The sequence below is a fragment of the Zonotrichia albicollis genome, chromosome 8 (assembly GCF_047830755.1).
Source record: "Zonotrichia albicollis isolate bZonAlb1 chromosome 8, bZonAlb1.hap1, whole genome shotgun sequence".
Taxonomy (NCBI): Eukaryota; Metazoa; Chordata; class Aves; order Passeriformes; family Passerellidae; genus Zonotrichia; species Zonotrichia albicollis.
In genome coordinates, this window is record NC_133826.1 from 3,309,175 (window position 1) to 3,323,252 (window position 14,078).

The window sequence follows — 14,078 nt, forward strand, 5'->3', positions numbered from 1 at the left end:
AAGGACCCACACATCCCATAGATGAAATTCAGGGCATTGCACTTCACACACACACATTTTTCTGCACTACAATCACACAGAAGAACTACAATAGCATATTATTTTACCCAGTCAACATACTACACATCCTCTGAGCACGCCGAGTCACGCCGCAGGCAGAGCATACTTTGTGTTGTAGTCTGGGATCTCAAGATTTTCATCACATGTTAAAACATCTCAGCCCCTCCTCATAAGCACAATATTGTCAAATCAGGAATTTTTTTGAGACCTGCTTAGCTTTTAGGTGTATAAATCATGATCTTTTGAGGGGTTTAAATGTCTCCTTTTCCCCCTAGGGTTACCCAGAGGTTTGTTTCATGCCCACTCACACTTGATTACTAGGTTTGCTATCAAGGGACTGTCTTCTCTTTTCCCTCCAATCCTGCAGGGTTTACGTTCCCCATCTAACCTCTGTGAGGTGAGGATACCTGGTACTCCTGACCCACAGGCCTCAAGCACCTCCTGGACAACTTTGTGCATAACATTCGCAAACTTTATTTAAAAAAAAAAAATTAAATTAAAATCTATTCCCCCAAAATTAGGATAAAGGAAGCCACGTCCGGCTGTGAGCCCGCTTAGGACAACATTTAGGGTAACACCTGTGAAGGATGCCCGAAATGCTGTTAACCGCGGAAAACAAGAGCCACTTTTATGTGGCTGCACCTTAAAAACCCCATTAAAAAAAGAAAAAATAAAAGTGGGGGGGGGAATTTTGGCACCCTCCTCACCACCCCGGGTGAGCAATAACCGGCATCCCCAGCTCCCTCCCCAGCTCATGCAGCCGCCGCACGGGCACGGCACCCGGCACGGAGATAACCGAAAAGTTGGAGAAGGTGGTAGAGAAAGGCACTTACCTGCTGCGTGCACAAAGTATGCCAAATATAAATCGAGTTCCTTAACAGAAACTCCTATATGGTGGGGCTGTACGCACAGCCCGGGGTTAGAGCACTGTGGGGACTTTACAAGGCGCTCGCCATCAGTACTTTCGAGCGGAATACCTTTAAATAAAATCACCATAACAAGGTCCAACCTCCAGACCTTATCTGCCTGGCGAAGGCAGTCAATTCTTCTCATCTTGCCCTTCTGGTCTGGATTGGAAAGAACGCAACACGGAGGCTTTTTTCCTGTGACTGTGAGAACAAAATCCTCCCGAAATTCAGGCCTGATATCTTTCCGGAGCTTTGCCAGAAGTCTGGATGCCCATTTTTGCTTTACCTCGGGTTTTTCACTTAGCAGTTCGTCCTTCACGGCTCTCTCTTCCTCTTTAGACATGCGTTTTTCATGTTTTTTGAAGTATTTTCTTTTTCGGGCTTGCAGGTTGAACCACGTGTACGCAAACGCTCGGACGTGAGGCAGAAGTGCTTCGATGAAGGGATGAAATTCATCCTGAAAAAAGTTACAAAGAAGGGTTGATGTCACCGAAACCATCAAGAAAGAGCTTCCAAAAAGAGGGCTTTTGCGGGATGGTGAGAATTAGGAGGGTGCTGATAAATTTTAAGGGCCGTGGGACCCCTCACTGATGGACCCCGAACCCACCAGCGCCGCATCCCCGCTTCCCTTTCGCGCCGACCCGAAACCTCTGCTCCCGCCCCCCAAAAACAGGGTCCAACTTCAACCAAGCACCCAGATGGAGATGGTGCAATGCTGGCGCCCTTTCCCCAGCCCCTAAACCTTTTTTTTTTTTTTAAAAAAAAAGGGCAGAATGAGTTAAAATCCAAAAACTCCTTTGCAAGTCCACTTGCAGAGCGCATATCTCCCTTTGCTCTCTCCCTGACCCCGCTGCTTGCGGTGTAGCCAGCGTTTGCCCGCCAATTTGGCAAATCCTAAACATTTGGATGCCAATCAATGTTTGTATGGGGAAGTCTGAAGTATAGTAAAACTTTCCCGAAGATATATTTGGAAATAGCAGCCGGCAGAATAGTAAAATGCCACTATAGCTGTATATACAATTACAATGAAGGGTGGTTTTCACTCTGGTTCCTAAACAGTGAAAGGAGTGAGAAGTACCGCGGTCGATTTATCCCGCGAGCGCAATCATAACCAACACTAAAACCCTAGAAAAAGCAAGCCTTGCAATTTATCTTTTTTTAAAATATTTTTGTTTCTATTTAGTAAAAAAAAAACAACCAAAAAAACTTGCTATCTGGGCGTATTAGGGGTAGTCAAACTCTGAACCTTCCTATAAAATTTAAAAAAAATCCCCCAAAAAACAGGAAAAATTGAAAAATGCAGTAACAGAAAACTGTAGCACAACTTGTGCAAATAGGCAAAGAATTATTAATTGTGTCAAATTTTCAAATATTTTAAAAGAAATGTCCTACTCGGAAAGTTAGTTTGGCCATCCGGAGACACTGCTTGCTTTGTGTAACGAGGAGTTAAAGATCACCCCTCTCTCCTGGCACAAAAAAAATCTCAATTAAAATTATGCTGACACTAAAAAAAGGCGAGAAGACCCCTTGATTTTTCTTTTTTAAAATAATTTTTGTTTTCCTCCTCACTAAGTATTTCATAAATCAGCCAAAGAAATCAAAACATATTATAATATATGGGGGCCATGCTTCTTATTTTTTCCCTGAATAAATGAATGACCCAACTCCAGACTGCACATAAAAACCTATCCAGCCTATGGGGCCTGATCCAGCACTGCGTGCTGGGGATGTCCCTGCTTCCAGTTCCTCCTTGTCTCAGGATTGGGCCCTCCAGGAGGGAAAAATAAAGTAATCCCTGCAACATTTTCCCCAGCATGGGAAAAGCCACCCGCTACCTACCCCTGTGCAAGGAAACATCGGGGATTTTTCAGATTAGCAAACTAACTTTTTTTTTCTTTAATTATCCCATGGAGTACATTTTCTACTCAAATCATTGTGGGTCATGCAAATATGGTTATTAAAACAGACATCTTACTTCCTTTCAACACTTTATTTTAATTTGCATTGTTCTTTTCAGAAATTATGAAAAACTGAGAAATCAATAGTAGAAATATCCAGCAGCAAATTCTGGTCATAATTCAAGACCTTCTGCTGACTCCCCAAAAGCTTTCATTGCACTTATTGTGAGTGGCCCCAGAATTGTAGATACTTAAATCTATAGGTAGCACCATTGCATTTATTTTTATTTTAAACACAGACTGTTAAAAACTTTCCTAGCAGCACAATCTATTTCACTAGAGCAGAGCGGCAGCAATCAAAGTACTATGAATGATTATTAAAATAAAAGCAGGTAAAATAAAATAAATCACTCCAGTGATTGGCACATTCCTCTTTTTTTTCCCCTCCTCTATGGGAAAAGATGATAGTTTCAAATTTCAATAAAGTTTAAAAAAAAAAAAAAAGATTGCTGCTAGTTTGCAGTCGGCAGATTCAAAAAGTGAGAGGAGGCACAATCCCAGCACATGGAGCTGCTCTCACCCACCAGACACAGCTCTCACGGCGGGGGGAGGCAGGGGGGAAAAAGCAGAAAAATATAAAAACTACAGGTCTCTACAAGCTATTAAAAATAATAAACCCTCCCTCCTGATCCCTCCTGTCCTTCCCTTTCCCCACTCAGGGAGAGTCAAGGAAAAAAGGCCTTTTGTCAAGTGGAAGTTTATCTGTGAAGGTACACAGAGCAAAGAGGCTCGACAGCCCACAGCGAGCCAGGGCAGCGCTTCCAGCCTTCCCACTTTCCAAACACGTCTTGGTACATCCTGAAATATTTTAACTTTTCTGCTTTAAGCAGCGCTTTGTCCTGCCTGATCTCATGTGCTCGGGACTTTTTTGGCTCGGCGTTGGATAACATCCAAGAGAGAGTTGCTTTAACCTGCGCTAAAGCTGATTTCTACGATGTGAACCTGAAAGGGGAGGTAAAAACAACACCCAAAAAGAAAACCTTTTAAAAAAAACACTAAACCACTTTAAAGGGAGGGGGGGAAAAAACCAAGATGCTTTTTGGTGCAAAGTCAGGGTCTGTGGCTGAAGTAAACGAGAAGCACTGCTGCTCAGGCGCGAGGTGTGCACGTCCCTATTACACCCTAATGTGTCTTTTCAAAATGGTGTATGAGGAGAAAAGGTTAACGACTCATAAACAGACCAACTTTCAAAGTGTCTTGGTAAACACACTGCTCCGGAAAATCGCACCGCTTCAATCTCGGCGCTGAGGTATTAGCAAAGTCCAAGTGGAAATAAAAGCAGCCAGGACTGATCAAACAGAACTGGGCTGGACGCGGGCACGGGGAGGGGGAGCAGCTTCTGCACAATACAATTTTTTATTTCAGTGGTGCTACAGCCCCCTCAAAAAACCCAAAAAGTTTTGGAAACGTGTCAGTGCAAGTGTGCTAACAGATGTGCAACTTGTCTGCAGCCTCGCTGCAAAATAGCAGGATTTTAAGGAACTGGTAGAAAAGGCAATGATCTTTCCCTTTCCACAAGTTAGCTGGAAGGGAAACTTTGAAAGTGTTTGATAAAGCTGTTTGCTTTCCCCCCGTCAGTGCTTGATGGGTTACCTAAAAATAAAAGACAACAGAAAGCTGGCAAAGCAATAATAAAAAGTTAGGGGTTTTCTTTATTGCACTCCTCTCCGAAGTTTGAGGATACAGCTCTTCCGAGAAGAGCCTGCCTGGCTCTAAGCAGCACCTAAAATTTGGGCTGCACAGTTCTGTACTGTTTATCCCAAAATTCTCCTCTGCTCTCTAAAAAGGTGTTAGAAAAAACAAAACAAAAACCCTACGACAAAAGAACCCCAACGCCAACCCAAAGGCGCCTTCGATAATGTAATCCTGCAAAGGAGGCTTTGAAACAATGTATTTCTGCAGATCTTTTTGAAATTAACCCAACTACAGCGACCCTTGCTAATATTTTTACAATCCATTTGCTTGTAAATCTATGAGGAGACGTGCATATGTTCCCCAACTATTTCCTAGCTCCTCAGCAGATATGTAAATGGAACGATGTTTGGATTTTTCCTGACAGATGACACAAAATGCTTGTGCCATTTTGGTTCCAGGGCTTGGATAAATATGCTCAGAACCAGCTTTTTGTTTGTTTTCCTTTTCTAACCCACTTTCAAGAGCTTCCCTTTAAATCTGAACTAAAACTTGACCACAAAAAAAAAAAAAAAAAAAAGAAAAGAAAGAGAAAAAGAAAAAGAAAAAAAAATCCTTCCTAAAACTTGTATCAATAAAAGCTCTTGAAACGATAAAATGGGAAATTACTTGCAATAGCTCAGGGCTCGCCCCCTTTTTTCTATGGAAAAATGACAGAATCACCTAATTGATCCTTCGTAGGGAAGAGTTTGTCAGGAGGCCTCTAATCCTCCTATTACTTTTCCAAACGTGCAGCAAGAATGCCAGATTTTCCTCACGGAGTCAAAGCACATGCCTGGCTTTCTGCTTTTCTTTTGATAAATGTAAAAAAAAAAAAAAAAAAAAAAGCTGGGGGGGTGGGGGGGGGACGACCAGGACACGACTGGGCCAGGGCGCAACCAGCCCATGGATTTATTTTCTCTCCTTAAAATGCGACTGGGCCTAGAGAGCCCCAGGAGCCCCACGTGGAGATGCCAGGAGCGTCGGCGCTGCGGGCCCTGCACGGAGTGTCCGGGGGTCCCTCCCGCAGCCGCTGCGCTGACAAAAACCAGGTATTGCTCAGAGTTGAATTAAAGGCACAAACTTTGCCCAGGCACAGCCCGGAGTTGCTGCATCCCATCCTCTGCAAACTCCCGCTGCTCGCATTTTGCTCCTGCCTTTTGAGCAAGTGTACGGTTTGGAGTTTCGTGCCCCCGCCGGCCTGGTGTTTTCTCGCCAGCACCCCAAAATTTGGGGCAGGCTGGAGAAGGAGAGGGGACCGCGACTGGAGAAGGGGACGAAACTTTCAGAGCTCTTCGGGCTGCCTGGGAAGCTGCCGCCCCTCTCCCTGCAATTCTTTGCCTTTTTCTCGACGGAAAGAGCCCGGAGAGGCTTTCTCACCGGGAGAAAAAAAATATTCCAATTAAATTAATAAGAATAATGTAGTCAAAATCTCCTGCAGGAGGAAATAATCTGGGGTTTGAGTCCGCCACAAAGCATTTCCTCGTTAAACCATTATATCCTGCTAATTGAAGGGGTGTAATTCAGCGTCCTGCAGCAGTGCGCGGGGAAAAAGGGGGCCGGGGGTTCCGCGGCCGCGCAACCGGGGGGCACCGCGGAGCGACACCCCCGCCTCCGCTCCCCGCGCAGCCCCGTCCCGCCGCGAGCGGAGCGCGCAAAAGTTGCGCCGAGCGCCGCGGGGCCCGATCCGCGGGGCGGGAGGGTGGCGGGGGGGACACGCGACACACGCGGGACAAGTTTGCGGGTGTCCGTGCGGGGGGACACGCGCACGGTCCCCCGGCTAGGGCGGCCTCCGCGAGTGCGGAGGGCGCTCTGCGCGGGGGCGGCTGCACCGCGCCGCACCGCGGGAGCGAGCCCAGGTGCGGGGGACAGTCCCTCTCTCGGTGCCCGGGGCGCCGGGGGGGCGCGGAGCCGGCGGGGCCGCTCCCGTGGAGCCCCGAGCGCGGTGCCGGGGGGTGCGGGCCGCGCCGTGCCCGGGGCGGGGAGCGGCGCAGCGGCTCCGGCGCTGCCCCGGGGCCGCGGTGCGGGGCGGTGCGAGGCGCTCCGGCGCGGGCGGCGGCATCGGCGGCATCGATCGCGGATGACCAAGCACGGCGGGGCCGTGCGGGTCGTCCCGCAGCACCGCGCCCGCGCGGCCCCCCCCGTTAATTAAAGCATTAATAAGTAGGCGCCATTAGCCATGTGCCGACACAAATGGCCGTGCGGGAAGGGGGTGGAGGGGGGGGGCATGCGAGCGAAAGGCAACAAAGTTAGTTTCGGCGAGCGGCGGTGGTGCCCCTTCCCCGGCGCGCACGGCCGCGCACCCCCGCAGCGCCGGCCCCACCGCGCCCCGGCGGCCGCTTACCTGGGTGAGACAGAGCGGAGAATACATGACTGCTGCGGGGGGCTGCGGTTTGGAGGTGTGCGTGTGCGGGGAGAGAGGGAGAGAGAGAGGGGGAGAGAGACAGAGGGAGAGGGAGAGAGAGGAGGGGAAAAAAGAGAGAGAGAGAGGAGAGGAGGGGGAGCCCCGAGCCTGCTTCTTGCTTTCACATTTCCAACTCTGCCAAACTGCAGCCAGCGCGGAGCCGCTCCATGAGCTGAACTTTAACCCCGCCTCGACTTTCCCGCACTACGCGCTCGGCATGCCTGCCCCGCGCGCCGTTAAAGGCATAGCGCTCGCTGCGCGCCCCTCCGCCGCCCCCGCTCCGCGCCCCTCCGCTCCGCTCCGCGCCCCTCCGCTCTGCGCCGCGCACCGCCCGCCCCGCGCCCCGCGCCGCCCGCCCGCGGGGGCGGGGAGGGGCGGGGAGGGGGCTGCGGCGCCGCCGCCTCCCTCCGCCCCGCCGCCCCGCAGCGCGGCCAGCCGCGGAGCCGAGAGGCGAGCAGGGCTCGGCTCAAAGTTTGCCTCTTTTTACGAAGCGGGAGCGGGGGGGGGTGTTGTGTATTTTTCTGTTATAATTGTTATTTATTTATTTATTTATTTATTTTGCTCTTCCCGGGGGCTGCGGCTCCGCTCGGCCCTTGACCATGGAGGGATGGGTCGGGGGGCGCTGGGGGAAGCGGCGTTGCCTTCCACAACTTTCCCCATCCCCTTTGGCACTTGTCATTTTAAATCAAGCGCTTTAGAATCAAGGGTGCTTATTCCACTTTAAAAAAAATAAAAATTTTCTTCTAAAAAATAGCAACACATAAATTCATCGGCACATCGCACTCCCCCCTCTTTCTTACTTATGAAATCTAAAAGTGAAGCGCTTAAAATTAAAAATACCCCCGCGCCTCCTGACACTTCTGGAGCGCATTGTCTTGGCACCGGCAACGTTTGGGTTTGGGGTTTGGATGCTCTCCAGCCCGCTCCTGGGGACTCGGAGGGTGTCCCGGCTGGTGTGTCCCCTCCTTTCCGCCTGGGAATAGCGTTTTCCACTGATGCCGGAGGCAGTTTAGGTGACCCCCGCGTCCCTGCGCGTAGTCACAGGCTTTTTTTTTGGGGGGGGGGGAGGGCGACGACGGCGACACACGCAGGGAAAAAAAATTCCATCTATAGGGGAAAAGGAGGAAAAATCCCCTCCCGCTGCCGCTTATTTCGGAGGTGGATGGGGAGTGGGTTGTGTCCCCCACTCGTCCGTGCCGCACCGTTCCCAGCCTTTTGCGGTTTCCAGCATTATCTTTTAAGTAACTTTTGGCGCCCTTCGGGAGACTTTTGGCCGCGGGACGGCTGGTTGCGCCCTCTAGGCAGGGGCCACGGTCAAGTGCAGCCCCTCCGCAGCCACGGACACCCCTCCCTTCAAAGAAAAAAAAACGAGTAGAGCGAAAGCACCTTCCCCCACCCCAGAATATTTGAGCGCTAAACGGGTGGGCGCGCAAGTTATCCTCATTTTTCCCAACTCAGCGTTTTGCTAAGCACGCTTTAAAAAAATAAATAATTTTTTAAACATGGGATTTTTTTTAATAAAAAAGCTTTTTTTTCTTTCTTCTTCTGCCCTCCCCCTTTTTTTTTTTTTAATTTTTTTTTTTGGGTGCTAAATCCGGAGGTTTCCGAGGCTGCGGCCCCGCCAGCGGCCCCGTCCCCGCGGGGCGCCGCCAACTTCGGCGGAAAAGGCAAAAAAAAAAAAAAAAAAAAAAAAAAGAGAGGAGAAAAAAAAAGAAGAGACAAAAAATAAAAAGAGGAGAAAAAAAAAAAAAGGAGAATAAAAACCGAGAAAAAAAAAAGAAAAAAAAGGCGCGCCCCTCCCCCCGGGGGAGTTCAAACGTCGCAACACCCACTCCCGCCGCTGATTGGGCGGCTCCCTGTGACGTCACAAGGCCCCGCCCCGCCCATTGGTCCCCGCCGCGGTCCGTCACATCCAGCGCCCGGGCGCGTTTCTTTGTGCGCGGCCGCGGGCGCTCCAGACGGCGCGCACGGAGCCGGCGCGCACGTACGGGCGGGGAGGGGGGAAAGCGGGGGAATCTGTCAAGCTCAGCGGTTTTCTCAAATCCCTGACAAAAAAAAAAAAAAAAAAAAAAAAAAAAAGATTAAAAAAAAAAGGCAGCTACGGCGCAGCCCTGCGCACCCGCGCTCCCTCCGCGCCCAGACCCCGCGCAGACAATAGCGAATTCCCTCTGCGAAAGCGTGGGAATCGGGTTAAAAATACAAAACCAAGAGTTTAAGCGGCGCCGCGTCCCGCGGGCAGGGATAACAGGGATAACACAGATAACAGCGCAAGAGAAACTTTGCGGGCTCTAGCGGCTGGCGGCACTTTTTTTTTTTTTCTCTTTTTTCTCTTCGCAATTTTTATATTTTTTATGGCTAAAATCGACTCGCAGCCGTTGGGAACCGGAAGGGAAAACCCGCCGCAGCCAACTGCCGCCGGCTCTTAGGTGGGATGTGTTGGGATTTTTTTTCTTCCCGTGCGTTTCGGGCTGATTTGGGGCTTTTGGTGGCTGCGGCGCGGGGCGAGCGGGGGTCGGGGCGGGCGTGTCCGGGCGCTGCCGCCGCCTCTCCACGCTCTGCCGGGTGGGCTCCCAGTGCCCGGGACTTTGCAGAAGTTACGAGCGATTCGGCAGCCTCCCGCCCACCGCCCACCTCCCTCCTCCCTCCTCCCTCCTCCCTCCTCCCTCCTCCTCTTCTCCTCCACCTCCTCCTCCTCCTCCTCTCCCCCGCCCCCGCGTATTTCCGCAATCGCCGCGATTCGCACAGGAGACCCGCACCGGGGGGCGGCGGGGCTCACGGACATCCCCCGCACACCCCCGGCCGGGCGGGCGGCCCCGCTGCGGGCCCGCAGTGTCCCGCCCCCGCCGAGCCCCTTCCCAGCCGCGGGGGTCCAGCGCGGGGGCGGTGAGAGCGCCCTTCGCACGGGTATCCCCCCATCCTGCACGGGTAACCCCCCATCCTGCACGGGTATCCCCCATCCTGCATGGATAACCCCCCATCCTGCATGGATAACCCCCCATCCTGCACGGGTATCCCCCCATCCTGCACGGGTAACCCCCCATCCTGCACGGGTATCCCCCATCCTGCATGGATAACCCCCCATCCTGCACGGGTAACCCCCCATCCTGCACGGGTATCCCCCATCCTGAATGAATAACCAGCCCCCCGCACAGGTGAAACCCCCTCCTGAACGGGGAACCCCCTTCCCCTTCCGCACAGGGACCCCCCCTTGCGCACCCCCGACGCGGGGAACCCCCGTGCTTTGCCCAGCAAAGCTCCTTCGCTGCCTGGGCAAAGTTACCTGGCACTGGCAAACCCCCCATGCTCCTTTGCTCGTCCACCTTTGCACACCCCGTGCTTTGCGAACCCCCCCAGGCTTTGCTCCCCCCGGTACGGTGAAGGTGCGGGGCCCCCCGGCCGGGCAAGCCCCCGGCGGGGGAGGACCGGTCGTCCCCGCAGCGCTGCCGTGCCTGGCAGCGCTGCAGCAGCCAAGCTGCAAAGTCTCCAACTTACACGGCACCCCTAAAATAGTCCTGATTTCATCCCTGAAAGGATTTCCTGGCTTTGTGTGTCTTAACTAGCCTTGGCCATTTTTGTAGAATAACCCCATTATTCACAGCTCTGAGGGTACAATCTGCTAAAGTCACTTAATAAAAAAAAAAAAAAAAAGAAAAAAAAAAGCCCAAAAAAAACCCAACCAAAAAAACACAGAGGAGAAAGAAAAACCTTCAAAGGGCGTGAGAAATAAAGGCAAACAAACAATTGTCTGTGGCTCTCAGCTCCCCTTGATCGTGGATACCCGCTTCATTAACAGGAGAAGCATTATATGCTTAAAACTGGAAGCCTCAAGATGCGTGATAATACTACAAAATTAATTTGGGGGGGGGAGCAAGTGGATCTGAAGGTTAATTGCTATTTTTGACAACAAAGTGAGACTTCTACTCACACAACTCATAAGGAGTGGTGTGGCTACCCCTCTGAATTTACTGCTTTTAATCGACTTGAGCAGGTATTTAAAGACACAGAGGTTGCAGCCGCAGCGTGCTGAGTACAGAGACCAACCAAAAAATAATTTAAAAAAAGAGTAAGAAAGTAAAAACCCCTGAGATAGTGATTTTCAGTTTGCAGTTTGGGAGCCCCAGACCTGCGCTGGTGACAGCGCGGCTCCGTGCCGGCGGCGCGTTTGAACCTCGCGGCAGCGGCGGCTCTGCTTTCCTGGTTACCTCCTGGTGACCCCTCGGAGGGAGCCCGCCGGTTCCCAGCGGTCTGGAGACCACAGGTTGGAAACCACTGGTTTTGCATAAACTTGTGTTATTCGGCGCAGGCTTAGGTCGCGAGGGCTCCTCTTAGCAAATTGTCGGAGGATGATGTGCACTGCATAAATTAAAACATCATGTCCCCTTGCCATGTGAAAGCATTATTAAAAGAAGCATAATAAGGGATTTCCACCATGTTATCAAGCGTACAAAGAGAACTCCGAATGGGAGGGATGGCTGTCATCGGGGTAGAACAAGCTGGGATTTTGGAGAGGCTTGAGAAGCGCTTTGAATAGCCCGTCAGTTGGACAAGGATCAGCGCTGACAATAGCCGGGCTATATGTGGTATGGCCTGTTAGCATACAGCAGCGATCATTAAAGGCCTGAGACAGACAGCAGGGCTCTCCTGGGCCCTGAGTGATGTTGGTGGCTTTGGGAGAGCCACTGTGGCTGCCCTGGGAGCCGCTTTGCCCCGCTGAGAGCCAGAAGCCCCCTGAAATCACCAGGCTCGATCCTGATCCCTTTTCCATCAAGACCTCAGAGCCACACTCTGCCGACTCATATCCCCAAGAGACCTAAGTGCCAGTGTGGTGGGTGGGAATCAATGCCCAGATGTTTCTCTGTTGTCCCACAACCTACTACGGAGCTGTCTACAAATCCCAGTAGAAACATCACGGAGAAGCAGTAGTTTAGTGCCATGCCTAACCTTGTCCCACCATCAGCCATGAAATCAACAATATTCTGAAGCTACCAAAAATGAGAGTATTCTGTAAGACTCTCCTCAGGGAAGAGATTGCTTTTTTATTCCGCAGGTGCACAAAGAACTGGGCATAACAGGGTTTTCCTCCTTAGTTTAAAGGATCCAGATCCTAAAATAGAGTTCCCCATAGCAGCACTGTTGGAACTCAATGATATCTAAGGTATCTTCCAAACCAAGCCATTCTATGATTCTACAATAAACACCATGGTTTTGTGAACACTGTGTCATCCTAAAACAGGAGGGCAGAACTTTCAACTTCCAGGCTTCAAATTTCAGGGAGTAGCTTAAATAAGCAGAGTAGCACATTTGATGGAAACTCTCACCTTACGCCACTAAACGCATGTGAATAATAATGTTTTCCCATGCAGTATTTTCTGTCCATCACCACAATTCCCAGCAGGAGCACAGGGTGATGAAGAAGCACTGCAGTCCCTATCTGGCAGATGAAAACGGCCACACCATTTGGGGTCTGGGCCATGGGTGCGTCGCCAAAGCCACATTGATGGTGGGGAATTAAAGCAGCTGCACTAAGGGCAAGGGGGAATAAGGGCACTAAAAATTGGTCAATCTTTGTGTGGAAGGACCTGCTTTGACCGTGAGCTCGTGGCAGCATCGCTGCCTGGCACGGCCGCGCGTGGGGCGCTGGCTGCGGAGCCCAGCGCGGCGCAGGAATGCCTGCAGAGCTGTAATGCATTTCCACAGGGGCTCCAGCCTATTGCGAAATGCACTGCGGAGGAAATAACTTCCCAGCAAAAGTGGTGTGCAGGCTGCAGAAAGGAAGCAGCAGAACGGACAGAGGCGGGAGAGGCAGTGTTTCCCCTTTTGTTTTGCTGTAGATCTTCTTATGGGGAGCAGAATAAGTGGTAACATTTTTAAGTTAAAAACCCCTTTGCAAGCAGGGTTTATTTGAAAACACTAAATATTCCTTGAAGTGAAAGTTCCCTATGAAAGTGAATGGAGTTTAATAAGTGGTTTGCGAGTGGGCTCAAGCAGTGCCTGTCGGCCCAGGCCCCACCATGGGCCAGCAGGGACTTAAAACTCCCTTCTTACCATGTCGATGCCACCATCCAACTGGATAAATCCCCTGTTCACAGCCAGGAAAGACACAAATAGGTACAGTTGTCCTCAGCTATATTTTATTTGTACACAGTCCCGCAGCGTTATCGCTGCTGGAAGCTGAGGGACACCTCTCACAATGGTACGAAATCATTCTCCAGCGATACGGAGTGATTACACCATGCAGAACTGATACTGCTCTTGTCCTAAATCCAATGTTTTATCAGGCAGTTTGGCATAAACACTTTGGTCCTAATCTCGCACACCTCAATGAAAATTTCACTTGATAAAGTTTGCGCAAGAGTGGTATAAACACGGTGTGGCAAATATTATTTATAAACCCATCCACACCCATCCACACACTATTTATTTTAGTATATTATATATCCGTGCGTTGTCATATCTATTTATGCAATATATTTCTCAAAAGGAATGTAAGTCTTTTGTCCCTCCTTTTACATGAGAACATTTTACATTCAGGGTTCGCTCAGAATATAAAAGCTGAGATTCAATACAGGGTGTGAAAAATGAACCTGAGGAATTGCTGACTGGACTTTGTAAAGTTTCAGATAGCACAAACAGTTATGTGACAAAGAAAAGTTATGTCTAAGAGAAAAAAGGGATATTAATACTAATATTAAACATCAGCCTACACTGCTTAGAAGCAGTGGTGGTCTTTTACCCTCATTAACATGCATTCCCTGCTGCCCTTCGCTGCAGGCTTTTCTCTGGAGTCTGTAACTTTCACAATGAGATGGGCATTATTTCCCCAAATAAATAAATAAATAAAATCCAAAGCAGCAATCTGCTTCACTGATAAGTAATTTTTTTCATGTTTCTTATCTATGCTAAAGTTTTGGGAAGAAAGAAAAGAATAATAATATGAGTGGCCTGTTCAGACACAAACTCGGACAACTTTGTGCCTAGGTTGGAGACAGGCTGGGTAGAAGGGCACAGTAACAGGTGCAGGTTTATTACTGTTTTTCTAGCACAAAATTTATCTGCAGTTCTCTTCTGCAGTTATTT

The 14,078-nt window shown here is 50.2% G+C and overlaps 1 protein-coding gene across 18 annotated transcripts in view; it reads right to left on the reverse strand.

The window, feature by feature from the left end:
- Positions 1 to 14,078, reverse strand: part of NFIA (nuclear factor I A) — a 346,615-nt gene that overhangs the window by 239,251 nt on the left and 93,286 nt on the right. For 11 of the 18 annotated variants that reach the window (XR_012581251.1, XM_026796580.2, XM_026796581.2 and 8 more), the window contains exon 2: positions 894 to 1,425. Coding sequence is in view for 17 of the 18 variants with exons in the window: in XM_026796580.2 (XP_026652381.1) it covers positions 894 to 1,425 (532 nt within the window). In the remaining variant the exon portion in view is untranslated. Of the gene's footprint in view, positions 1 to 893; positions 1,426 to 6,941; positions 7,321 to 14,078 lie in introns of those variants that run through there. The other 7 variants (XM_074545693.1, XM_074545690.1, XM_074545686.1 and 4 more) reach the window with 5 other exon arrangements.